This window comes from Petaurus breviceps, unplaced genomic scaffold (genome assembly GCF_028583685.1).
Source record: "Petaurus breviceps papuanus isolate PSGF00001 unplaced genomic scaffold, PetGlider_PUasm1.0 186, whole genome shotgun sequence".
In the NCBI taxonomy this organism is placed as follows: domain Eukaryota; kingdom Metazoa; phylum Chordata; class Mammalia; order Diprotodontia; family Petauridae; genus Petaurus; species Petaurus breviceps.
The window spans coordinates 42307035-42334189 of NW_027185798.1; the positions used below are offsets into that span (position 1 = coordinate 42307035).

Here is a 27155-nt window from a genome sequence, read left to right on the forward strand (position 1 = left end):
TAGTGCATCACCTCTAAACAAGAGGTAACTATTTTTACAAAGTTCAGGTTCATTCAAACTTCACTGTGAAGCTCATGGAACTTCATAATGAAAATTCTAATTTTTCATTTGTATCTTTCTTTTGTGTCTTGATTCACAAGACAAAATAGTACCCTGAAGCTAAGATTCTGGACCCATCTATCTATGACTAATCATTCCAAAGGGAGAGAAAAGAAGATGCCATTATAAGGCAAAATATCACAGGATTGCCTCCTCCATCATTTGTTGGAAATGCCAAACATCAAGAATTGCCATCGGGGTGGCCAGGTAGCACAGCGAGTAAGAGCACCCGCTCCAGTGTTGAGAAGACCTGGAGATCGAATCCCGGGCTCAGACACTTAGCACCCACCCAGAAACACCTGGCCATGTAATCTTGAGCAAGTTACTTAACCCCAATTGCTTAGGGGCGGCCAGGTGGCTCAGCGAATAAGAGTACCGGCTCCAGTGTCGGGATGACCTGGATCAAATCTGGGCTCAGATACTCAGCACCACACCCAGAAATAACTGGCCGTGTAACCTTGAGCAAGTTACTTAACCCCGATTGCTTAAAAAAAAAAAAAAGAATTGCCATCAAAGGCCATGAATGATTACAGTCTTAAGGAGTAGAAGCTAGAAGGAAAGTGTTAAAACATGCCACTATTCTTTCTCTAAAATCTACAAATTTACAATGTGGTTAGACTTTCAGAACTGCTTTTCCCCTAATATGTAACCACTCCACTAGAAACAACTCATCTGACCTGTTCCTGCCCAGATCTTACCTGATCATATTCTGAAGCACCAGGATAGAGAGGCCACCCCAGGAACAGCTCAGCTATCACACAGCCCAAGGACCACATATCAATAGCCTCACAAAATGGCAGTCCAAGAATGATTTCAGGAGCTCTACAAAACAAAAACATCAGATCAAAAGATGGATTATGAGCAATTAACACTTTAAAATACCAAATGCTTTTGCATAGAAAGTGAAGCAAATTTTGTTAACAAAACTGAAAATTATCTCTGATATATATTAACTGAAGGTTTCTGTACCTTTCTCCTCTCATGAAGATATTGAATGAATAAATTGGTTCTCTTTGCTTCATTGCCAAAATGAAGCTAAGTCTAAAGCAAAAGGATTTATCATAGGACAAATCATAGGTTTAGAATTGGAAGTTACTGAATCCAAATCCCACATTTTTCAGATGAGGGAATGGAGGCACAGAGATACTATTGACTTGCCCAGGGTCACAGGGCTACCAGGTTGCCCTCTGGCTCTCCTGTATAAAGCTACCACTCTTACAATGTGAAAAATCTTTCTAAGGGAATGCTACTGCTAAAGCAAAGTGTTTGGAAGGAGAACATAATCAAAAAATAAGTCCTGGAAATAAACAAGCTTGGAGTTCTAAGGAATAATGCTAAATTTTCAAAATATCTATTAAGTCCTTTGCACACATGTACATGTATAAAGAAATCTAACTGCCTGATATCCCAGGGAGGTGACAGGGACAGGGACAGGAAGGTAGGGAAGTAATTTTGAAAACTTTTTTTTAAATGAAAGCTTAAAAAAAAGTTCCTTGTACCCAGCAGACTTTTAACAAATAAAATGTGCTTGTTGATTTCCATCATAGCGTCTTTATAACAGAACCAGGTATGTAATGCTCCAGAATTTTTTAAACCATTCTAATACCACCAAAACAAAAAATATTAAAGGTATATATAAACTGACTCAGGCAGAGAAGAAGAAATGAAGTAAAGAGATTCCCCTCTCCCAAATACCTTTTAACCAATAATTACATTTCTACTCACATACTAACTGTACTTTGAAAAGATCCAAGGTAACCAAGGTTTGACTGTAACTTTCATGTGTCCCATTATTAGGTTCAGTGCCAAGTGCTAAGAAATCGAGAAAATTACTTTTGGGCTGCTTTCTCTCTTGCTTAACTTCCTGCATCACACAAAGACATCATGAATAACAGTTTTTCAGCAAGAGACTATTTACCCCTTTAAAGATCATTCAGAACAGCCCATGATAATATGAAATTTTCATTATTCACCCCTTTTTTCAAAAATGTAGGTACAATCAACCCTTTCAATAGACAGCCTTCAGCTTTCACCTTAGGAAAAGGTTGTTCTGTTTTCAATTTCCAAAAAGAGTTAATGTTTTATGCTAATAATAAACTCCACAGGACGTAACAGAAAGCCGAAGCCCACAAAATATGTCCTATTATGTTCCCTTATTGATCCTTTTGCAGAAGAAATAAAGCAGTCATCTGTCATGCAAGTAAAACAGGCCAGCATTAAGAAACCCCCAGAGGAAAAGCCCTTCACCTGAGAAGTACTGGAAAAGAAAGCGGGGCACCAAGAACTAGCTAAAGTTAGGAATGCATCTGGTTTGTTGAAGAAAGAAGCAGTACAAAAAGTACCAAGCTTCCACAACCAACTCCAGGAACAAACAGCACAAGACCCAGATTATCTTCAGAGCAGACTGGCCCATCTGTGAAGTCTCAAGTTCCTTTCATCTTAAATTCTTCAAGAGTAATAATCCCAACTAAGCTCCTACACTACTTCATCAGAGGAAACCGAAGCTTACATTCAGTTAAGAAGTTACAATCCCAGAAATCCAAATTAAGTTTTAATATACAACCGAACCAATTTAAAAAAAATTAGAATACATCTTGTCCCAAGGATTTCCTCTATTTGTTCCAAGTACAGATCTTTCCAGGAAGGAAACTTTCCTATTATATTCCAGCAATACCTGGGCTTCAAAAAAGCTCATTTTGGAGGCATTATTAACCTCATAGAATAGTATATGATTTTTAAAGAGGCTTTCCCCAATGAAAGCCCTAAAGAAGAGAGAACTCAAAAGACATCCCACTCCTCATAGCAGAGAGGTATAACAGAGAGGTGGTAGCTACTAGGGAAGCCTGCAACAAATACTGGCAAATCCCATGTTCTGGCAAACAATGTTTTGCTTTAGTTGCTTTACTTTGTCACAAAAGAGATTTTTTCTCCCACAACTGGAAAGGCTAAATGTATTTTAAGGGGTTTTACTGAGTAGTAGTCCAAATAAAAATAATTAACATTTTATGGCACTTTAAAAACTTTCCTCATGATGATCTCATGAGTTACAGAATGCAAATATTGCCTCCATTTTACAAATGAGTTAAGTGAGGCTGAGAGGTTAATTTGCCCAGACTGGTTGGGATACAGTGTGTGAGGGGCAGGTAAGGTATTCTTTTCAATATACCCTACACCACAATGTTTCCTAAAAAGATGACAGCTCTCAATTCTCAAGTACTGTAGTTCATAAACCATATATAATCTCATTTGATCCTCACAACTATGTGCACAAGTAGTACAAGTATTATCACCACCCTTTTACCGATAAAGAAATAGAAGTTGAGAGGATGAATCCCTAAGAATACCTAGTTAGCAAGTAATCAGGCCCCATAATTCCCAAAGCAATGCTCATAAGAAATCATACCACTGTGTCTTCCCAAACCTAAAAGTCAGAATCCTTGAGAAACAAGGCTTCATGGATTCTATTAGTTGCTGGTCCTGTACACATCAGCAAGTTGGAAGCTTACAACCAGCTCCTGACTTCCAACAGCTAATGGCTGTGGCTTGTTGCCACCTCTTACAGGACTATTTGACTTGGATTGTGGAATTATTAATCAAAGAAGCAATCTTCAAAAGCTCAAATACTTGAATTGTGGGCAGAGGCCCAGCTCTGGGCACCATTCCTGTTGCAGGTGGTTGTAACTGCACAGAACTGATGGAATTTCAGTTTAATGAAACGCCAATGGCATGTGTTTTTCCAACACAGAGGTGATAGGAGCTCTCTCATCAACTAGAGACCTTACAAGTCCAGAAACAACATAAAAGCCCTACAAAGGCAAAGGATGTGAAATTTCAACTTTCATGTAGCAGAAACAATCATCTCCCAGCTCAGGGCAGTGCTAAAACCAACTGGCAGGTAGAGCTCAAATATGGCTCTCTGTCAAAACCAAAAGTTCAGCTTAGAACACTGTCAGTCATCCACAGAAGAGGGGCTGACTAATTCTGCCACCCCCGCCTTACAAGAAAGACATGTTAAATCCCCAAAAGATAGAGTTACAGGAAGTAGCCTGGCCATCCAATGACTCATTTTGAACAGGTAATAAACATACTTTTTATGTTTCTCAGGCTCAAAGTTTTGGTCACTGAAGGAAAATATTCCCTCTTTCTCCTTCCAATAAAAATGAAAAAAATACTAGCTAGAGAAGACATAATTTTCCCACATTAGCTTCCTTCTGTTTCTGAAGCAGCAAAAGCAGCTGGAAAAATCTACAGATGTTCCCTCAGAACAGCAGCCCCACAGTAAAATCAAAGGCAATAAGCAAGAGAAAGCACAAGGTAGCTCAAAAAATGAGGCTTGATCAGCTTACTGTGTCCTTCTCCTTAGACTGACAATCTAGAAATGTTCAACTCAGACATACACAAAAAATAAGAAAGACAAACTATTTCCCTTTATGTAGAACAGAAAATAATCCTAGAAGAATTCATGGAGGAAAAGGAATATGACTACCAACCCCTGCATTCAGCTTATATTTCTTGGACAATTTTTTTTCATGATTCTTCTTCCACTAAACCTACCTTACATAACCTCTTGATCTCTCAAAAATCTGTAAAATGAACGATACCTGGGAAGTGTCACTTGCCAACGTTACTGCTTCAATTGAAGAAGAAAATATGACAAATGTCTGTAGACTGACTTGGATGGAGAGATGGTTTTAACTAATGTCAATAAAAGAAATCCCATGGTCTAGGTAGGTCTTAATTTGTTTTTTTTTTACACCTTTGAAGATACAACCTATTTTGGACAGAACTCTAAAAAGGGTTAATTACTAAAGCCAGCAGTGGGAAGAAAAATTCCTCCTTTTGAGATTTCTCAACTTCAAATTTGCTTTAAATTGAAAAACTTCCCAAGGCACTAAAACTTATTTTCACTGAGTTCCAGACAGTGGAGTTTAAAAAGCCTTGAAAACAGGACCATTTAATACAAATCATCCTTTTTACAACTCCTGTTTTCCCTTTCTCATCTCAAAGGCATTAAGTTCAGTCACCAGATCAGAAGTTATATCAAAACTGACTTTTTATAGTCAAGAATAAAGTTAGAATGTATACAGTTTCACTGTATACTGTAACTAGTTGAAGATTTTTTTGTTGTTTTTTCTTAAAATGATAAAATGGTGAGGGAAATGCTTTTCCTTACTAGATTCTGTCCTACCACTACGTTTCAAATAATGGAATCTCAGCTGGAAATATGAGCCAGCTGGTTTGTTGAAGAATAGAAAACCACTCGCATGGAAATTAGTGATGCTAGTCATACAAGGGTTCACACATTAGAGTAAAACCTCTGTCCCTAAGAACCCAAGACTCAAAGACAACAATCTGTCTGAAGCAAGTCACCGTTTATGTGGGCCAAGCACAAAGCATACTGACTTTAGTTCTATCCTGAGTAGGTCCACGCTATCTATGACAAAAAGACTGGCAAAAAAGGTACAATAGATGCTAACATTCTGGTATGTAGTATCATCACGAAATATTTTAAAATAAAGAAGATGAAAGATTAGCTTTGAAGTTTTGACATCTCAGTGACCAGAAAGATTTCCCTGTTTCCTAAAAGGGGCAAATGCTTGATACATTTTTTTAAAGAGAGGGTAAAGCAGTATGAAAGAAGCTTAACCCCCCATTGTGGATAAAAGCCAGTGATAAAGGTAGAAAACCTAGCCCTGCTGCTACCAGAGAGCAGCAGCACAGATAATGTCAAATTCAAAAAATCCTCAATCACAAGCCTCAGAAACTACATATAATGTGCCTCCATCTATGGGTGAGACCCTTGCTTAGTTTGGGTTAAGATTTCATAGCTGTAGTTGAGGGGCCAAGTGTGGGCAGTTAAAGAGCTTTGTTGAAGAATTATCAAGGGATTGATTCAAAGCATTTGAAAATCCTATGTCCTTTTCTAGAAAAAGAAAATCAATAAATCCAGCTTCATCACCTCAGGGTATACTGAGGCTCAAAATTACTCAAGTGACAACTTCATCTAAAAGGGCAGGAGAGAAGATCACAGTTATCAGCCTTCTTTCTACATACCACTGAATTCTAACTAACCATTAAACCATTAAACCCTTCAGAGCCTACCCATTTTGAAATGAAAATCTGTGAAAATGTTTTCTGCAAATAATTCTACATATACTCTCTGACTGGGATTTCAATAACTTCATCTCTGAAATTATCAGCAATTGCTAATAAAGGCCAAGTTCTAAAAGTGGACTGCACTGTGTCCAACCTGGGATAAAGAGTTACTGTTCAACAAGGGAGAAAGAGTGGAATTGGGGGCACAGAGAAGAAAAAAGATCAGAGAAGGAAAGAAAAGTTAAAAAGCACTCACTCCTTTATTATGGAGTATGTTCCCATTACCTCCACTGGCAGGTGGTTAGTCAGTTGGCCCTTTGAAATACACATCACCTGTGACACTCAGGTTAAGGACTAAGCCAGTTAAAATCTTTTGGTCATGATCAGAAGGAAAACAGAAAGAAATACATGGACCACATGACCTCTGCGGTCCTTCTAAATCTATAATCCTATGATCTTGACAAAGAAAAGGTAAAGATAGCCTAAAATGTGATGTAAAGACAGTAGCTACCAGAGGTGTACCTGATTGGGGGGGGGGGAAGGTTTTCTCTAAAATATTTAGTGCCCCCAGCTAAAAGGCTTAAGAGAAACAGCTATGTGTGATCATAAACTTACCAGTGATAAATACAGTCCTTCTTGCACTAAATGAGAAAAGAATGAGTATGGAGTAGAGTAGTCTTAGAGAAAGAATCATGGTGGTGTGACGACAACTTGGGACACCCCTCAAAGTCTCAGGACAGTAAGAATTCCTTACTCTTTTCTGAAAAAGTGGCTAAAAAGGATGCTATGGAGACCCCAACTAGCCCCCCCAAAAGAGGCAAGTCCAGAAACAAGCTTCTGTAGAAGACTACTCCTCCATCTCTGTGAGGTACACCCTATCACCATGGGCCTATGTTGTACTGATGAAAATGATTCTATACTCTGTGTAGTGTATGTTTTAAGAGTGGCTCTCTAATCCAGTCAGACAGGATCTTCGAGAGCGGGACAGACACTTGCCTGTAGTAGCGTGACTGTAAGTAGGTGGAGCACACAGCTTTGGATACATGACTGGCAGAGCCAAAGTCAATGACCTTCACACGGTACGGCTGGCGCACAGGATCCACCAGCATGATGTTCTCTGGCTTGAGGTCGGCGTGAATCAAGCCAAGGCTCTTGAGCTTCATCAGAGCAGTGGCCACCTGCTGCAGGATCGGCCGGATGTACTTCAGGGGCAGTGGGCTAAACTTGTTCTGCTTTAGGAAATCATATAAGTTCTGCTCCAGCATCTCAAACACAAGGCAGGTGTGGTTCTTGTGCTGGAAGCACTCGTAAGAACGGACAAAATTGTACTCATCAGCATTCTCACTACTCAGGCGGGAGAGGATGCTCACTTCAATCTGCCCCTGTCGGGCATAGGAAGGGTGGTTTTTCAAGATCTTAATCGCAACAATTTCCTTGGTACTCCGCTTCCAGCACTTGGCCACCTGCCCAAATGTCCCCCGGCCCAAGAACTCTAGGACCTCGTAGCTGTTGGTCATGGAGCAAAGGATTTCATGCTGGACCAGTTGGTAATCCCCTTCTCCACTGGAACTGCTGTTCTTGGTGGTCACGGTGGTGGTCGTGGCAGCGGCACCCACCACGGTCCTGTTCTGCAGCATGAGAGGGGGGTGTTCTTCTATGATCTGCACGCTACCGTTGCTGTCCACCTCCTCACTTTTTCTTTTCAATCCACATTTTTGATAGGGCTCCAGCAAAGAAACGTTGCCTCTGTGAGTGAGGGTCTGGCTGCTCTGAAAGGATGTCGTGGCAGCACCACCCGTGCTGTCAGCGGCTGTGACCACGATATGCTCCACCGTGGGAGCTGGCAGGAGGAGGCTCTGGTCGTAAGAAGGGAGGTTGAAACTTGTCACCTGGTGAGAGGAGCTGGCTTGCCCTTGTGCGGCTGAGAGGTTCTTGCTGTGGGTATAATACTTTTCGTTGCTGCTCTGTCCTGAAACATCCCAGCCAGAAGGCTCTATTTTCAGTTTCTTTGCACTGCAGAAGGCACTCGACGAGACTGACGGGGGAGAGAACACCTGCAGCTGTGATGCCATACCTAGATGCCAAACCAAGAGACGGAAAAGGCATTAGTGATATTCTTGATGAGCACATTTTGAGTTAGTGGAGAAGCAAACTTATTCTTTTAGAAAAATCTGAAAGTACACATCTTTCTGCTCTGTAAAAATAACACTGATCTGATTTTTAAGCATCTACTTTCTTTTTCTTTCTAAATAAAATGTTATTGATACTTGTTTCTTACATCATCTATATTTCCCACTATAAGCTTCTCCCCTTCCCCAAAGCCATCCCCAAAAGTTCAGCAGAATTAACCAACACATCAGGCAAAATCTGACATAATAATTATAAGCACTTTTAGTGTTTCTACCTCTGCAACAAGGTGAGAAGAGATGCATTCTCCTGCCTCTTCTTTGGGGCTAAACTTGGACAGAACAAATATTCTCAGCAAATATTTTTCCTACTATAGGAGGATAAAGCTCTTCACCTAACTAGACATCTGGCAATTCATCCTACACACACACACACACACACACACACACACACACGCATGCATGCATGCAAGCATATAATATGCTAAAACAAATATTTTTGAATGAAAACGTTATTCTTGTCTGTACTTGTATCTTATCCCTTCTTCACTAGTTAGGAAGCTCTAAGAGGGATAGAAACTATCTAAACTTTATATCTCCCCAAGTACCTAACTTTGTGTACACATACACACACACACACACACACACACACACATACACACACACAGAGTGGCATGTAATAAATATTTACTGAACTGATAAATGGTATGTGTATCTGATCTCAAGAGCTGAGGTAACCAAGTAGCACTATAAAGGAGATGCAAATAGCTGTATAAGGAGATTAGTAATAGGAGAGTGGATTAAATTATTTCTAAGGTACCTTAACCTTACAACAGAGGTCTCAGAAACAGGTCTGCAATACCTGCCAGTGCAGCTTGAACCAGAATAAGACGTAATTGGGAAATATTTACCAAAATAAATAAAAACAGTAAAATAGAGGTAATGTTGATATGTGGTTTTCTACATCAATATAGTAGCCCTTAGGGACCCTAAAGTATGGGTCAGTGGTCTTATTTTTATTTGAGTGTATTAACACTGACTTATGAATTCACAAAATGTCATCTTCCTTCTCACCTTGACTACCATATTAGTTGGTTTCCTGACTGATCCAGTATATTCGCCTTGCTAATTCACACTCCACACAGCTGACAAACGGTCATTGCTAAAGTGTAGCTCTGCCCATATCCCTCCTCCTCCAGTGGCTGCCCATAGCCTGGCTGGTACTGAAAACCCTTCAGGTTCTAGTCCCAGTCTATCTCTACAGGTCATTCCCCTCACACACTCTTAGCCAAACTGGCCTACCTGCTGTTCTCCTCCACAAAGCCTTCCACCTTCTGAAGTTGTGTGCTGGAAGGATGTTCTCCTTTCATCTCTCCACCTCTTGGAGCCACCATAAGTCTGAGTACTACCTCCTGCAAAAAGCCTCTCCTAATTCTCCCAGGGTGTAGCTAGGTGGTGCACTGAATAGAGCACTGGGCCAGGAAGACCTAAGTTCAAATCTGGCCTCAGCCACTGGCAAACCTTATTCCAGTATCTTTGCCAGAAGATTTCAAATGGAGTCACAAAGAGTCAGACATTACTGAAATGACTCAACAAATTATCCCATTATTACTGCCCCCCACAAACCACTGCGAATTTACTCTGCCTACACCCTGCTTATACATATCTATGAATCCAACAAATTCCTTTAGAAGAATACAAGCTCACTGAGGACAGGAGTGTCATTTTGTGTATGTGTGTATCCCCAAAGCCTAAGCACACAGACGCTTAATGAACAATGACTTGAGTCTCTAGAAAACACAGACATTACTCTGCCCATGACAACATCCTCATATACTCCTTTTTCTGCTTTTTAAATACGCACATTTGCAGGAAGTACTAGAAAATTTTTTGTTCAAGGGAAACTAGCACCTAGGAAAAGAACTGTAAGCAAAATACTTCATGGGGAAAGAAACTAATAAATCTGCACAATGATAACCTGTCCTTGACCTGTAGCAACACTTGTGACTACTTGAACAACCAAGATGCAGACTTTGATCAGAAACTGTAGTACTTGGGAGGCTAGTGGAGACTAAAATAAGCATTTCTGTAATTCAGTTAACCAAGGAAAAGTATTTAAAGGCCTAAGGTTTAGAGAAAAGTCTCCATTTCAATATTACTAGTCACAGAACAACCAGAAAGGAAGGAAGCATGACAAAGGATGTTACAGAACATCAGAAAGCAATTGTGTACATTTCTGTGGGCCTGAATACAACTGAAAACCATCTGTATTAGACCTAAACTGCAGGAATGACAAGCAACCCTCAGCTTTCAGTTTCTAAAACTGTTTCTTAATTTAAGGGGGGAAAAAGGTTTTACAAAGTTCACAGGGCATGCCTATAACTTAACAAATTACACAGCATTCTATTTAAAGGCAATCCAGGTTGACCAGTCATTATTTTTATAATACTAAAAAGCTAAACTCACTGTAAGGCTTTCCCACTATTTATAACTTGAATCATCTTATTTCATGCCTACCAACTAACTCATGCAAAAAATATACTTTTGAAAGCATTTACTGGATCATTCCTTATCTAAGCCACTGTTTTTGAACAATGAAATGGGGGAAGATTTCAAAATGGGCTCTTCTTCATATCTGGTGATCTGCTCATTTAGTCAAAACCTAACCCCAAGCTTTCAAAAATATGTAAGCATTTGCCTAGATAATATGAATATAAGTATCCAGTTTACAGCTATACCTAGATATGTGGTCAGCATAATAACTTACAATTTACACTTCTGTAGCACTTCAAGGTTTACAAAGGCTCCTTCCTCACAACAATACTAAGGTATAAGTAAAACAAATATTTTCTTCCCTATTTTACAGATCAGGAAATTGAGGCTCTGAAAGATTAATAGTAACTTACCCCCAGTCACACATCTAGAGGTACATTTATAAATACTAGTACTGAAATTTTAACTTTCCTGAAATGGAAGGCTAATTCAAGTATTGTGTAAACTAAGACTTTTTTTTTTAATGGCAACTGTAGGTTAGCAAACTTTGCGCCACCAAAAGACACAGCCAAGGGAAAAAAAAATGATACTTAAGGATTACAAAATCTCTATATTGAGTATTGCCAGTGAATTCAAGTTCTTAAATATTTCTGAAGTTCTAAGTTTGTATATGAAAATAATTCTCAGTGAAATAAAGTTATAACTCTACCCACAAGGCAGGAACTAGTAATTCTGCTGCAGAAGGTTTCGGTAAAAGGCAGCTCCAAACAGATGAGCCACACCTCTGTGTAAATTTGTCAAGACTTCCAACTAGCTGTTTCAGGAGCTTTCACAACAGCAACAATATGCTTTAGTTATTTAATATCAAAATACCAGAACCCCCTTGTGTTTGCACCTTCCACACTTTTGCTAGCTGAGTTTCCCCTTCCCCCCACTGTCATCTAGAATTAAAAGCACAACAGGGTGGAACAGAGAAAAACACAATCATAACTGCCCAGGAAAAAAAGCATCATCACATTCCTTTAAGACCACTCAAATTCTGCTAGGACCAACAGATTCCAGAGACAGGTTTTGAAAAAATGCTGGGCTCCCTCAGCTGGGGGAAAAAAATAAAGGCCCTCAACTCCACATGGAAGGTAACCCTCCAATTTAGGTTACGGGCACCAAATCTAAAGAGAAAAAGCTCTTAAAATGCTAAATTTGCATGGAAAAATGCTTAAAACAACTCTTACTTGTGGAAAACTGATTCCTGAAATGAATATCTTCATTTCAAACCTCAAGATTCACCTTCCAATATTTTACCAAGACACATAAGACCTACAACAAAGTTGTTCTTAAGAGTCAATTACAAATTAGAATTGAGAAGCTGAAAGAGTTTCACTGCCACCAATGAAGCATTAGTCTGAAAAGGCAATATTAAGGGTCTCCTTTACAAAGGCTCTTATAGTAGATTCATGAGTGATTTCTCCAAATACCAGAGATCACAAGCAAGTCATCCCTGCCCGACTGTGCTGTGCCACTCTCATCCTTCCAATATAGTGGTCTTCCAATATAGTGGCTTTCAAGAATGCATGCTGTGGCCAGGGCCCCTTCCTCTCTCAAACACCCAAATATAGATACACTGATCACAAAGTGATTTATTTTTTGACAGTAATAATCTATCCAAGTAAAATAATCCTGAGTTGGAAGAATGCTACTCAAAGCAACTCTTTTATAATAAATTTTGTTATAATGTAGTCCTTAGCAATTTATATCTTGTTAGAAACAAACATGTTAATCTGCTTCTACCGTTTCTATTCAAAGGGCCATCTTTACCAAAACTGGCAAGATGGTGACCTGAATATTTATAATAAATTTTTTTGGGTTTTTTTCTCTATTACTCACTTGGCTGATAATATATGTAAATATGCAGATACACACATCTGTATTACTCTACATTCCCTTAGCACTTGGGGATAAACAAGAGTGAGCATTTACAGTAATAAACCAGGAAAGCAAAGGACAGGTATACTATAGTGACAAAAAAAAAGCTTTATAAAATCACTATAATTCTTTTCACTAAAAAGTTGCCATTTTTATTTACTACACACCAGAGATATCTCTACACATCCTTAAATTATGTGGGAGTATTCACATGAAGTGAATTGAGGATCCCTATAAATACCTACTGATGGACTTCTGGGAGGTGAAGCTCAGAGCTCCCTGCAGACATTCAACATGCTCATGGTGGGGAGGCAGGGTGCCAGATGGCAGGTAAAATTTCTCCTATTTTAAAGCCTATGGCCCTAAGGAATTATGGCTAAATGAGTCATTTCTAAGTGACTGATTCCAGAGTCACCAAGGAAGACAAAAGAAGAACTAGAAATAAAATCAAAGTCTCAAGACTTTTACCTAAGAGACCACCTTCCCCCTCTCTCTATACTAAAGGGCATCTCAGAATTATTTCCAATAGACTAAAGAAAAGCTGTTATTGTAGTCAAGTCCACCAAAAAATTATCATATGGAAAGAGAGGAGAAATTATGATATGGAGAGGGGGAATAAATGAGGAAATAACTACACACAGGTTTTGAACACAGAAATGCAAAAAGGAGGCTTGAAAATCTATGACCTTAATTTGAATAAAACAAACTCCCCACACCCTTTTCCTTTCAGAATTAGCCCACAACACTTCCCCAGTGGAAGTGTGGACTAGAGTTTAGGGGTGGTCGGAAATTCGGGTAAATAAATGAGCTCTATAGTCCTATGATGTTTCTAGTGTTTTATGGGGCCTTCTTACACAAGACTATCCATTATCTGGACAAGAACTGCTTTCCATACAGGTTATTTCTTTCTAAAATCATTTCAATAACTCTTCAAAGATAATGTGAAATAAAAAATTTATATCCACAGAACAGCATATTCTAAAATAATTCCCCAAAGGAATTAGGTGTGATTTATACACATAGGAAAGACTAGAGATAGCAGGAAAATGGACAGGTAAGCCAGTTTTGAAGATAACCTGCTGAATCTGCTGCAGAGCTGGAGGCAGAAGGCAGCTGCATGTGGGCCTGGCACAGGTACATCCTCTTGTTTTGTTTTGCTTTACAGACAGAAATGCTCAGCTTTTTGTTATGTTTAAAGTAAAAATAAAAAGGTCAGGGCCACTCATCTTAGTATTTGCATCATTATTAACAAATGAGAAGGCCAGACTGTGTAGAGAAATCCAAAAAGGCTTGAGGAAGAGAGAACTTGAGTAATGTCACAACACTTTGGCAGAGGAAGGAGGAGGCAGTTTCAAGAGCATGAACTAAGCAGAGATATGTAAACTGAAATGGAAGGAGGGAAAAGAAAGAACAGCAAGAGATTTACTTGGCTGGATCAGAGTATGCTAGCAGGAGGATGGCAGGATAAGAGATGCATGAGGTAAAACTCACAGATTCATAGAATTCTTAGAGCTGAAAGACACTTTGAGAAATCTAGTCCTGGGATCCATGAATTTTTAAAAAATATTTTAACAATGGTATTTTAATTGGCTTCCTTTGTAATCCTATGCATTTAAAAACATTCTGAGAAAAGTGCATATAAGCTTTACCAGACTGCCAGAGAGGCCATGACACAAAAAGGGTTAAGAACCCCTATCTAGTCTAGCTCCCTCTCCCTACAGATGAAGAAACCTCAGCAGAGGTTACTAAACCAAAGGGAAATAGTAGATGGTAAAGCTAAGACTGGAACACTGGAATGCAGGCCCTGGTTCTCACTTATCACACTAGCTTCAAGCAAGGTGTGCTGGTTTCTAGACTCTATCCTTTCAGAGTCTCTGCCCTTCTTTTCGGGCCAGCCCTCATGCCCTCTGGATCCCTGTTCTATTGCTAACACACTGCCCTTCTCCTCAGCCTTGCATCCTCCCCTGGAAATTACTTGGCATATATTGCCTAACATGCACATCTGACCATGTCATTGCCCTACCCCCATTCAATGAGCTCCAGCACCTCCCCATATTACCTCACCTCCAAAATCAACTATCAAATCCTCCATCAGGCACTCCAAGCCCTTCCCACCTTTCTTACATTTTATTCTCTCCATTCATTCTATGATCCAGCTACACTGTCCACTCTGCACTTCCTCACACAGGACACCTCCAGCGCCTGACCTGGTACCTTTTCACTGGCTATCGCCCCACACCTGAGACCTCTCCTTCCTGGCTTCAAGACTGCTCAATTTCCCACCTCTTGCAGCAAGCTTTTCCTGGTGCCCTCCCCCCCCAACACATACACTTCAGGCCTTCCTTCTATTTCAACTGTGTAGATCTTGTAACTTAGGTTGTTACCTGTTGTCTCTGCTACTAAAAGCTGAGCTCCTGGAAGGCAGGAACCACATCTTTGCCCTTCTTTGTAAGGACAGTACTAACAATGAACAGTATAGAGCAGGTGCTTAACTTTTTGACCACATTTGGGATTTCCTTAAATGTGTACACATTGTTTGCCCTCAACAGAGCCTAAGATCCTTGAGAATAGGAACTATTTGTTTTGTCTTTGTGTCCTCAGGCCCAGCACAGAATGGACACTTCATAAATACTTCCGGTGACTACAAAAGCAGGACAACTTTGTTAAGCAGATACCTACACACATGAAACACTCAGAAAACACACAACCGAGTAAATCAAATTTAAAAGACACAAAATGAGGAGCGCAGGCTCACCAGCTGGAGGCCTCAGACTCAGGAGAACTGGGTTTTCAAGGAACAAGAGATGACAGAGTAAAATTACCCCAGATGATATGACAACAAAAGATTAAAGGAGAAGGCTGAGGGGAGAGAAAGGGAGAGATACATGACAGCAATCCAATCCAAAAGATGACCACAGAAAGGCTAGGTGTATGACCAACAAAAGAAGCCTAAAATTCCGAAAATACCACTGTTTGCAAATATTTACTTAGTGTCTGCTATATGCACTGGACTGTATTCCTGCTTTCAATCGGCTTAAATTGAGTAAAGATGATAAAGCACATAAGACAGTATATGACAATGATACAAATTAACATAAATATAAGAGGATTGGCAGAATGGCAGTATGGCAGAAAAAAAAACTGAATTTAAGTCAGGAAAGAAGGAGTTTGAACCCTGGACCTGCCATGTATTATGTATGTGACTCTGGGTAAGTCACTAGAAAATTTTGAGCTTCAGTTTCCTCATCTGTAAAATAGAGTGGACAAGGCCATAATGCATAAAGCAGGTGGTGATATAGTGACAAAAGCTCTGGGCCTAAAGTCAGAAAGACCAGAGTTCAAATTTGACCCCCGACACTTATCAGGTTACTTGACCCTGAGCAAATCACTTAACCTTTGACCTCTGTTTGCCTCAGTTTCCTCAACTGTAAAAAACTTCCTTGCAGGGTTGTTTTGAGGAGAGCACTTAGCACAGTACCTGGCATGTTGTAGGAGCTATATAAATACTTATCCCCTCCCAAGAGGATGGAAAGATAAAATTTAAAAGGCTTTCTTCACAAGAAGCTCAAATGGAGGGGAAAGGGGGAGATACAGGTTCATAATTAAAAAGAGAGGGTACTACTACCTGGTGGGAAATCAGGGAAAGCTTCCCTAGATGATGTACCTGAGCTGAGCCTAGAAGGAAGATAAGAAATCTGAGTGGCAGAGATGAGCAGGGCATGCATTACAGGTATGGAGACAGCTTGTGAAAAAGCAGTAGGAAGAAGGACTGCCTGGCGGACCAGTTCAGCTAGAATGTAGAAGGTACAAAAGGCAGTAATTATAAGGGAAGGCTGGAAAGGTAGACTGGAGCTGGTCTGTGGAGGGTCCTAAATGTCAGGCTGAGGTGTTTGCATTTTTTCAGTGTCAATAAGAAACCATTGAAGGCTTGCAAGGAGAGGAATGACATGGGCAGACCAGTGACTTGGGATAATTATTTTGGTAGCCATGTGTAAAATGGTTTGGAAACACATGGACTTTAAACAGGGAGACCATTTAGGAGACTATTACAATAATGTAAGCAAAGGGGGATGAGGGCCTGGAATAAGATGGTAGTTCTATGTGAATGGAGAGAAGGCGGCAAATGAAAATGTGGTTGGACTCTTTCAAGTGCCTCCCAATTCTACTAACAGGCCTCGACATCAGTGAATGGTTGCTTTAAAAATCATCCTTGGATAACAGAGGACTTGTGTTCAACTTAAATATAAAGAGCTATGAACTCTATTAAATTAATCAATTCAACATATATTTAATTGACTATGTGCAAGGCACTGGAGAAGGGGCTGGAGAAAAAAGCAACATCACAACTGGCTGGGAGGAAATAAGCAAACCGCTTCATGAGAAGAGATGTGTGGCATTACAAGTAGGCCTTTAAGGCTAGGTAGGGCTTTGTGGATGGACAGCGAAGGGAGGGAGGAGAAAGCAGCTCTTGCTGTACACGCAGAGGGTAGGCAGGTCACAGAAAGTGTAACATGTGCAAGGCAACAGATTAGAGAAAGAAGGATGGAAAGGTTATGTTGCAACCGGATTCAAGAGGTCATAATACCACAAGGGCCCTGCAACAATGTATAACATTTACCAAAAGTTACACAAATAGTAATATTATGAGACATTTAACCAGGCTGGTTTGGTTCACTGGTTTCTCCTTACACACTATCAGACTAGACATGCTTTTAAAAAAACACAAAATCACAGGATGAAAGGTTCTGTTTTCTAGTGTTATGTGACCTTTAAAGGGAAGGGGGATGGCGAATTCTGGTTTGATTCTGAGCTCATGTTACAAATCAACTTGTCCTAAAATCAATAAAACCAGTTAGCCCAGAGAATGATAGGAGTTATACCATTATTAAGGTATATACATAGAGGAATACTGTCACTAAAAGCCTGTTTGTTTATGAGGCATTAAGTTCTCAATTTTACCAATAAAATGTTTTATTAGCCTGCAGGCCTCTGCTTCCAAGTTATCCTAGCAAAAGCTCTTCAATACCAAATCTCATATTATTTCTCAAAAGTCAATAACAATTTTCATCACACTTTTTTGGTAGGATGTAAATTTCATCCCTTATATAGGGAACTCCCAGGGAAGGAAGCTCCTTCTACCAAATGCAACTGTTCAGTAACTTAAAAGAATTTTTAAGAGTTTTGGACACCTATGGGTTCAAGAAATGTCAGGCTAAAAAAGTTACTGTGAAAGACAATGTTAAGTTGATTTTAAAATGTTTTCCTCAAAGCTTTGGTCTGTTATAGTTCTGAGAGCAATCAACAAGCAGGTAAAGCCATCCTTGGTTATCCTCAGTAATGTTGGGGGGGGGGGGACACGAAAAACTGAAGGCAGTCAGGAATCAAAAATAACTTTTACGTAAACAAGTGCAAAATTGTAGGTCTTACGCTGGCCAAGAGAGCAGCAGCCACATAATTTAACTCCACTAGGCTGGGAGGAGGAAATTTGGAGGGTTCTATCTCCTCATGCCATTCTCTTCTGCTAGAGAGAAGCCTCTATTTCTGACACGGTCCTCTCAAAGATAACAGATGGGTTGTTTTTTTGTTTTTCCTTTAGGAGGGGAGATGGAGGCTGGGGGTGGGGGTGAGGGGAAGGCCTCAGTACTTCGGTTGCTCTAATTGATGCTTCCCAAGGTGGCTCCAGTCCATGAGATCATCTGGGATGGAAAACGTGATGCTGCTCTGCCCCCAGATGAGTGACATGGGACTCGGTGGCCCGAGTCGGGGAAGGACCCTGGAGGTGGGGGGTGATTTGCTCTCCTCCGCCGGCCCCCGCCCCCACCCTCGCCCACTCAGGGGAACCCCACGAGCGCCAGGGCCAGCCCAGGCCGGCAGCTGGGTCTGTTACCACAACAAACTGGAAGAAGGCGAGGGCTCGTTGCCAGGCACAGGGGCCTCCCCTCCCCTCCCCGCCCTCGCCCGGGGCGCGAGCCCAAGCCAGGAGTTGGGGAAGGGGTACAAGGCGGCCCCGAGCGCGCCCCCGCCGCCCGCCAGCCCCCCGGGCGCCCACGGGTACCCACGAGCAGGGACGCGGGGCCGCTCCGCGGGTGGATGGGGGGGCTGGCGCTCGAGGGAGGGTCAGCACCTCGCCCAGGGCGCCCCGGAGCCCCGCTCCCTCGGGGTAAGAGCGAGTCCCGACCCGGGCGTCCTCCGCCCGCCCCCCGCCCGCACTCACCGCCGGTGGGTCTGGGTCTCAGCCGCGGGCTGGGGCTGCCAGGAGGAGCAGGAGGCGGAGGCGGAGGCCGAGAGATCCGGGGCCCCGCCGCCGGGTCATGATCCCCCCCGCCCGAGCCGGCCCGGGCCCCGGGCCCCCGCCCCCCGGAGCCGCCCCAGCGCCCGCCCGTCCCGTCCCGTCCCGGGGGGAGGCGGGGAGCCGCCGCCGCCGCCTCAGCCGCCGCCGCCGCTCCCGACCCCGGCTCCGGCTCCGGCTCCGGTCCCGGCTCCTTCCTGCCGCCGCCGCCGCCGCCGCCGCGGCCTCAGCCCCGCGCTCCCGCCTCGACCTCCCGCTCCGCCCGTCCGGGGCCACAGCCGGGCCCCTCGTTCTGCAGGCACAGCCGCCAGGCCCAGCCAGCCGAATGCCGAGCGGCCGCCCCCATTCCGCCAGCCAGCCCAAGCCCAGCCCCGGCCCAGCCCCGCCAGGCCGGAACTACTCGCTGGGAGCCCGCCCCTCGCTGCCATGACACCTACAGAGGCGGAAGTGCCCGCCGGAGTCGGCGCCGGCGCCGGCGCCGACGCCGCCATGATGCGGCCGTCAGTGTTTGGGAGCATCGTGCGATGGCCGTCGAGTGGGCCTCCGTGGGGAGCCAGCGTGGATCGAGTTAGGTGTCTAGGGCGCGGGGCCGGCCTGCCAGCGCCTTCTCGCTGCAGAGCCCGCGGAGGTCACTCTGGCGGACTAGCTTTCCGAAGTGGGGAGGGGGCCGATCGGGAAACTGCCCGCTGTGTGACGTCACCGAGGCTCCGTGTGACGTCATAGGGCCTGACTAGGCCCCCTCCCCGCCGGGAAGCCGGCCAGCTTAGGCTATTAAGGGCTGTTAAGTGTCACATCACCGGCGTCCTAGAAAGGTACCCAGTCCTTATTGAAGGCCTTGACCTCCCTGCACCTCATCCACACCCTCCTCCCGTCCTGCCGCTTGGTCTCCCGTGTCGGATCATCGTCCACGCCCAGTCCTCCTGTTTTCCCAGTGCTCCCGGGGTGTGGGATGTGGACTCTCCTAGAGCAGCCAAACCCTTGTCCATGTCCGCTGGCCTCGCTTGGTCTTCTGGCAGGTCTCCCCAACTCGGCGGCCAAAGTGGCCATCCCACGGGGCAGTTCTGACTGTCACCCCCGCCTCACTGCGTCCGGGGGCTCCCCACGTCCGGCGCCAGATCCCGCTTGGCTTTTCGGGGCCCTTCACAGCAGTGGGACTGGAGGCAAAAACGTAATTAAGCACACGCCATGTGCCAAGCACAAGGGCAAAGACCAGCAGAAGGGCAGCCCCGCCCTGGGAGAGCTGACAGTCCAGCGGCAGAAGGGAGGGCAGAGAGTTCAGACTGGAAAGGAAGGACCTGTGCGGGGCCTCCCCTGTGGCATGGAAGTCCTGGGGGGCGCCCCTGGGGAGGAGAATGTCCAGTGCCAGAAGAGATCCGGGCGAAGGAAGCTTTCAGGGTGAAGCTACCTCTTCGGAGTGTGGACAGGAGTCAGGGCTTCGACCTGCGAAGGAAGTTTAGCCCTTTAAAGAGCTTGTCCTCTGTTGGAAGGAAATAACCTTTTAAAAAGTAAGTGCAGCTTGAGGAAAAAGAATATGAACAATTGGAGGGATGCTTCACAGAGGAAGGTGCCCAAGATGAGACTCCAAAAGAAGGATTCTGAGAAAGAAATGAGGAGAGTGCATGGGGATATGGGGATAGCTTTAGAATACAGGACACAGATGGCGCAGGGAGTTCCAGGAATGTATACGTTTGGCTGGAAGGTAGCGTGGTATTCCGACCCGAAGGAATAGCACAAAATTAGTCTTGAATGTAGGGAGGAGAGAGAAATTGTGGAAGGTCTTGAATGCCAGGCAAAGGAGTTTGTATTTTATCCCACAGGCAACAGAAAGCCACAGGTGTTTAAGGTTATCTTGGCAATTAGGTGGAGGATCAGTTGGAGATGAGGGAGCCTGGGAGCACAGAGATCAGTTTTAGGAAGCTGTTTTACCAGTCCAGGTTAGAATTGATGAAGATCCGAACTAGGCTAGTGACTGTTAAAGATACTTCTAGAAGGTTTTTCACTTGAGGAAAAATATTTAGGAAAAACAGGAGGGGGAGAGGCAGCAAAGATGACAGTTGAAGGTGAGTAGTGGCAAAGACACACAGAAGACAGTCAAACTAGAAGAAAATGTCCTGCCTTCTCATTTCCTCCAGTCTCAGCTGGCCCCAAACCCCATTCTTTCACCCTTCCATCCTCCCTTTAGGGCCCACCTCCTCCAGTCTTCCTTTAGAAGACAATGTGGTGGTTGCATGTTGACTTAGAAAACCACATATTAACATTATCTCTGTTTTACTGTGTTTTTATTTTGTTAAATTACATTTGTTTTGGGCTGCATTCAGGTGTGTTGGCATGTGGCCAAGGGTTGTGTGTTAAGACATCTCTAAACCACCGGAGGAACATTTATGCCCCTCCTGGATGTCAGTTCCTAGGGCCAAAGTCCCAGCTGTCCCATCCTAGTTATAACTCATTGCAAAGTAAATGGAGAGAAGGGTACTTACGTGAGAGATAGAAAGACAGAATCAGCAAGTCATAGCAACTAAGTGAATGTGAGGGATGATGGATAGGGAAGAGTTAAGTATGGCTGTATGCTTCCATAGTTGCTGTGATAGAGTAAAGAAAGAAAAGCGTTCCTAAACTTGATTTCGAGGACTTTGCATTTGCCAAAAAGTCCAGAGACTGAATTTAGGAGGGAGAAATTTGGAAGAACATGAGAAAAGGTTGAAGGGCCACAGCTTGAAGAAAATCTAATCCATGGCCTCATTTTACAGATGATCACTGAGGCCCAGAGAAGCTGTGCTACTCATCCACTGTCACACAGCCAGTTGGTAGACTGGAACCCAGATAACCTGACTCTGACACTAATGTTATTTGTAGTCTACTATGACTTGTTTTTTTTTTATTATTGAAAACTTTCCAAATAGAAGGGGAAGAGGGTGATAGAAGGGAGGGCAGATTAGGGGAAGAGGTAATCAGAAGGTATGCCAACTTGGAGTGGGGGGAGGGGAGAGATGGGAGAAAATTTGGAACTCAAACTCTTGTGGGAGTGAATGTTGAAAACTAAAAATAAATTAATTACTTTAAAAAAAAAAACTTTCCAAAAGGCAACCTGGTCTAGAGGAAAGAGCATTTGACCTGAAATAAAGAGGAACTGGGACTGAGCCCTTGCTGTGACACTCAGAACCAAGGTGAAACCAGCAGTTCTTACCACAGAGAAACATGCTTGAGGTGAAGACAAATTCCTCTGGGGGAAGGAATTCAATGGGGAGAAACCTTGGACCTTAGGACAGAAGACCTCGTAGGAGGAGAGACCCTGAATGTTGCCTCATGGGAGGAAAAAAGAGATGATAGAACACAAGGAAGTTGCTTCCAGGGAGGCCTTGGCTAAGAGGGGAGGGCAGGGAAGAGATCACCTGGGCTGTGGCCACTTTATTTTGGGGGGTTGGCCCCACGATTTCAGCAGTCCAGGAACTTTCAGTGAGGAAACTTCCTCTGCCCATGCAAATCAGCACCTGCACTACAAATTATAGTCTTAAAGAGAGCTGCCTAGGGGGTGGAGGAGAGGGGGAAGACTAAGGTAAGTGACCTGCCCAGGGTCACAACAGCCAGCATGTGTCAGACTGTTCTTCAGCTGTTACTCTTGCTAACTAGATAATGAATTGAGGTGTTTCTGCCATACAAAGAGTATGAGCACTGTCACCTTCTCTACATTTTGACACCTTGAGGTGAAGACCTTGTTAGCCCAGGTTAGTCACAGTTCTGCAGATACTTACTGTATGACCCTAGGAAGTTACTTGCCCCCCCCCCCATCCTCAATTTCCTCAAATGCAAAATAGGCTTTCACATGTATTACCTACTCTACAAAATTATTTTTAGTCAATTTATAAATTGTAAAGCACCATGAGTTATTACCTCCTTTTATATTCTTATCCCCTTAGAAAGCACACAGGTTATCTTTGAAGATACATTAAAATGGTCACATTGCCCTTTGGAAGAAAAATCATTTGATTTGCACTGTGCTGGGAAGAGGGAAGTGCATTCCCCTAGAAGACCAGGATTAGCCAGAATACCCAATCCCATGAGGTATTTGTGTTTATTGATTTTTGCAGGAACTTCCTCCTTTCTGTTTGAGAAACAACACAGGAAGGAACACTGTGCACCAGCCTTGATCACTGAGGTGACAGGCCATGGGAACGGGGAAGGGGAGAGGAAGTGAGAAATCAGAGATGTCCCCAAATTCCCCCACTTTCCACTGTCCTGAGAAATTACAAGACATCTGAAAAATGGTCTGCGTGTTATAGCTTGGTAACCCAAAAGAAAAGGGCAGAGTCCTTAGCCTTAGTCCAGGTCTTTAGCAGTTGAAATATACTCTTAGACAATACTCTTAGACAATTTTGCCATAATTATAGGGACCATATTTTCTGAGTGCTAGAGTGGGTGACATGGTCTGATCAAAGGATATTCCTTTTACAAAACCTTTTCTTGTTAGGATCATTCTGAAAAATCCAAGGCACCTTTGCCACATCCCTCCCAGCTAATGTCATGTTTTTATGTGCTTTTGACCTAACTTCATTTCCCCCTCCATAGCAATTTATGACCCTAAGAAGCTGCCTCTAACTCCACCCTATTCAAGCCTTTCAATTCCTCATCACTGTCTCCCACTCTTTCCAGATGATACTATATCCCTCTGCACCACATTTGAATGTTTCCATAGGTTGTTTTATAAATGAAACTTAAAATTCTTTTGTAAATCTTCCTCATTAAACTGGTTAATTCTGAAGCAGAGGAGCAATATCCCTCCTCCTCTCTGTCCCCAGACAGCCAGGCCAAGACTATGCACACAGGGTCATCAGTACTGTACTTGGGGTTCATGCATCAGGGGAACTGGGGGACATTATGTGGTCTGACAAAACAAAACCAACTGAGTGCTAGAAGGCTAGCAGAGCACTTTATATTATTTCATTTGATACACAGGTGAGTCCAACAAAGCAACAGTGCCTGGCACATAAGTGCTACATAAATGTTAGCTATTATAATTCTTATCTTCCTGTCTCAGTGTCTAGCACTTTAATACTTCATGCTGCCTCTTAAGAGCCTCCTGGAATCACAGACTTGGAGCTAGAAGGAGCTCAAGTTCAAAGGTCATCTAGTCTAATCTCCATTTTGCAGGATGAGGAAATAGGCCTGTGGAGGTTGAATGACTTTTTCAAAGTCACACAAGCTAATAAGCAGAGCTCAGGATTTGAACCAAGGCCTCTGACTACAGTGATCTTTCCACTGCCCCACTTACTGCACTAGGGAATTCTTGTGGGCCTTATTTAAATCAATCAGAAATAAGACAAGTATGGAAAAGAAAAGCAAACTTCTGAACTGTTTACCATATGGATTTTTCCCAGGTTCTTGGGTGGGAGATAAGTAACAAGTAAGCTGGAAAAAAAAATTTACGAAGGACAACTCACCAGTGATTTTCCCTGATCTCTTTATCCCTCCTCAGACCTCCAGTGGCACCCCTCCCCCCATCCTCTCAGCTAAGAACCTTGCCTCATATTTCATTGAAAAAAACGAAGACTGTTTGCCTATAGCTTCCTCTTCTCAACCTCTTCCTCAACTAAAGTCCCCCTGATCCCCTCTGCCACTATCTCCACCTTCACCTCTACCTCACATAATGAGGTGTGTTACCAAAGCAAAGGTTCCCTGTTACTGTCAGGATTATCACCATCCTCCCTGATACCCAGACTCCAAACCAAAATGCCATCCCTCCTCATTCTCACCCCCATCTTTAATCTGTTGCCAAAGCCTATTGGATTTACCTTCCTACTATCTCTTAAACAAAAGATTCCCCCCTCCCCTCTGGTGTTGCTACCATCCTGGTGCAGGCCCTCATCACCTCACCCTTGAACTATTGAAATAGTCTGCTGGTTGCTCTGCCTACCACCTGTCTCTCCTCTCCTTCCTAAAAGACAGATCTGTTACCCTTCTCCTTGCCTTTCCCCGAGCGCCCCCCCCCCAATAAACTTCAGTGGCTCCCTATCACTTTCAGTTTTAAATGCAATAGCCTCTGGCATTCAAAACCCTTTATAACCTGCCTCCTCACCTTTCTAATCTTATACCCTCCCTTCTCTCCCCATACTCTAAGATCCAGTGACATTGGTCTCCTTGCTGTTCCTCAGAACACTAGGAATTTTCCCTGGCTGTCCCCCATGTCTGGAGTTCTATTCCTTATCTCTGCCTTACTTTCCTATATTCCTCTAAGTCCTAGCTAAAATTCTACCTCCACAGGAAAACTTTCCTGATACCTTAGTTCTAGTGCCTTCTGTTGATTATTTCCAATTAATCCTATACATAACTTGTTTGTACATAGTTGTTTGCATGCTGTCTCTCCCCTTAAACCATGAGGTCTTTGAGTACATAAACATGTGGTCTTTTACCTTTCACGTCCTCAATGCTGAGTAGAGTTCCTGGAACATAGCAGGGGCTTAACAAATGTTTACTGACTTCCCTGGCTTGTGCTCCTAGAAATCTAGCCCAAGAGTGACATAGGTTTTAGACAATTAGGGGCTGGCATATTACAGTGGCTGTGATATTGGAAACAATGAATTGGTCCAAGTTAACTACTAAAGAAGCACAGAATAGCTGAGCTAGAAAAGAGTTTAGCATCCAGTCCAATCCTCTTTCAGACTGGAGCCCATCTCTTGATAAATGAGGGCAGCAGTGCCTGCCCTGAGTTCAGTTCTCTTGACTCCCAGGCTAATGTGACCTGCTAAGATGAGACACTCCAGAGTTGATAAACTAGAATCCATATGGTATGGTAGATAAGGTATTGGAATCAAAAGGATATGGATTCAAATCATACCTCAGATACTTCTAGTTTTGTGATCCTGGGTGAGTCACTTAATTCATATAGGCCTCAGTTTCCTCATCTGTACAATGAGAGACTTGGACTCTGATCTCTAATATCCCTTCCAAGTCTAAATCTCTGATCTTTTGATAACAGATTGGATACAGGAGGAAGGGATTTTAAAGAGTTAGGAAATTTTGTCCTTCTCTGAGGTTGACATCTATTCTGCATGCTGGTAATTGTTTAACAGTGGATGGGGGAAGGAGATATGTGCTCCCTACACACTTTTACATTTTATCTGTATCATTACAATTTCCTCCATCAGTTATGTCTAGAAAATCAACAAAACAATACATGGAGCCCTAATTTGTAAACAGTGGTTTGCCCATTTCCAAGTTATAAATGCTCACTGAAAATTTAACAACAACCAACCAATTCAACAGGGCAACTAGGTGGTACAGTAGACTGGGCAATGGGCTTGGAATCAGGAAGACAAAATCCAGCCTCAGACACTATCTGTGTAACCTTGAGCAAGTCGCTTAACCCTGTTTGCCTTAGTTTCTTCATCTGTAAAATGAGCTGGAGGAAGAAATGACAAGCCACTCCAGTATCTTTGCCAAGAAAACCCCAAATGGGATCATGGAGAGTTGGACACAATTGACAAAAACTTAACTGGAACTGAAGACAATTCCAGGTGAAGCCAGCACACCCCATCTGTATGTTCTGTATATACCTACTTATGTATCTGTTATCTCCTCTATTAGAATGTAAGCTTCTTGAGGCAGGGACTATTTTTGCTTTTCCCTCAGGGCTTAGTGCCTAACACATGGTAACCACTAAATAAATGCTTGCTGAGACTGTTAGTCATGTGACCCAGTTCCTGAGCAATAATGGTTCTTCTCTTATTTCCTTTTAAGACTGTCAGGACTGGGGGCGGCCAGGTAGCACAGCAAGTAAGAGCACCGGCTCCAGTGTTGAGAAGACCTGGAGATCAAATCCGGGCTCAGACACTTAGCACCCACCCAGAAACACCTGGCCGTGTAACCTTGAGCAAGTTACTTAACCCCAATTGCTTAGGGGCGGCCAGGTGGCTCAGCAGAGTAAGAGCACCAGCTCCAGTGTCGGGATGACCTGGATCAAATCCGGGCTCAGATACTCAGCACCACATCCAGAAATAACTGGCCGTGTAACCTTGAGCAAGTTACTTAACCCCGATTGCTTTAAAAAAAAAAAAAAAGGACCTGAGTTCAAATAAGGCCTCAATTAACCCCAATTGCCCTGCCCTCCCCCCTCCAAAAAGCAAAAAAAAAAAAAA

General features: G+C 43.1%; 1 protein-coding gene across 3 annotated transcripts in view; it reads right to left on the bottom strand.

The window, feature by feature from the left end:
* Positions 1-19078, bottom strand: part of HIPK1 (homeodomain interacting protein kinase 1) — a 51294-nt gene extending 32216 nt beyond the window's left edge. For 2 of the 3 annotated variants that reach the window (XM_069090308.1, XM_069090307.1), the window contains exons 1-3: positions 18952-19078; positions 7192-8269; positions 798-921 (exon numbers count right to left, since the gene is read on the bottom strand). In XM_069090308.1, coding sequence (XP_068946409.1) covers positions 798-921; positions 7192-8267 — 1200 coding nt within the window. In that variant the 5' untranslated portion in view covers positions 8268-8269; positions 18952-19078. Of the gene's footprint in view, positions 1-797; positions 922-6451; positions 6625-7191; positions 8270-18951 lie in introns of those variants that run through there. The other variant, XM_069090309.1, reaches the window with a different exon arrangement.
* Positions 19079-27155: the final 8077 nt, after the last annotated feature.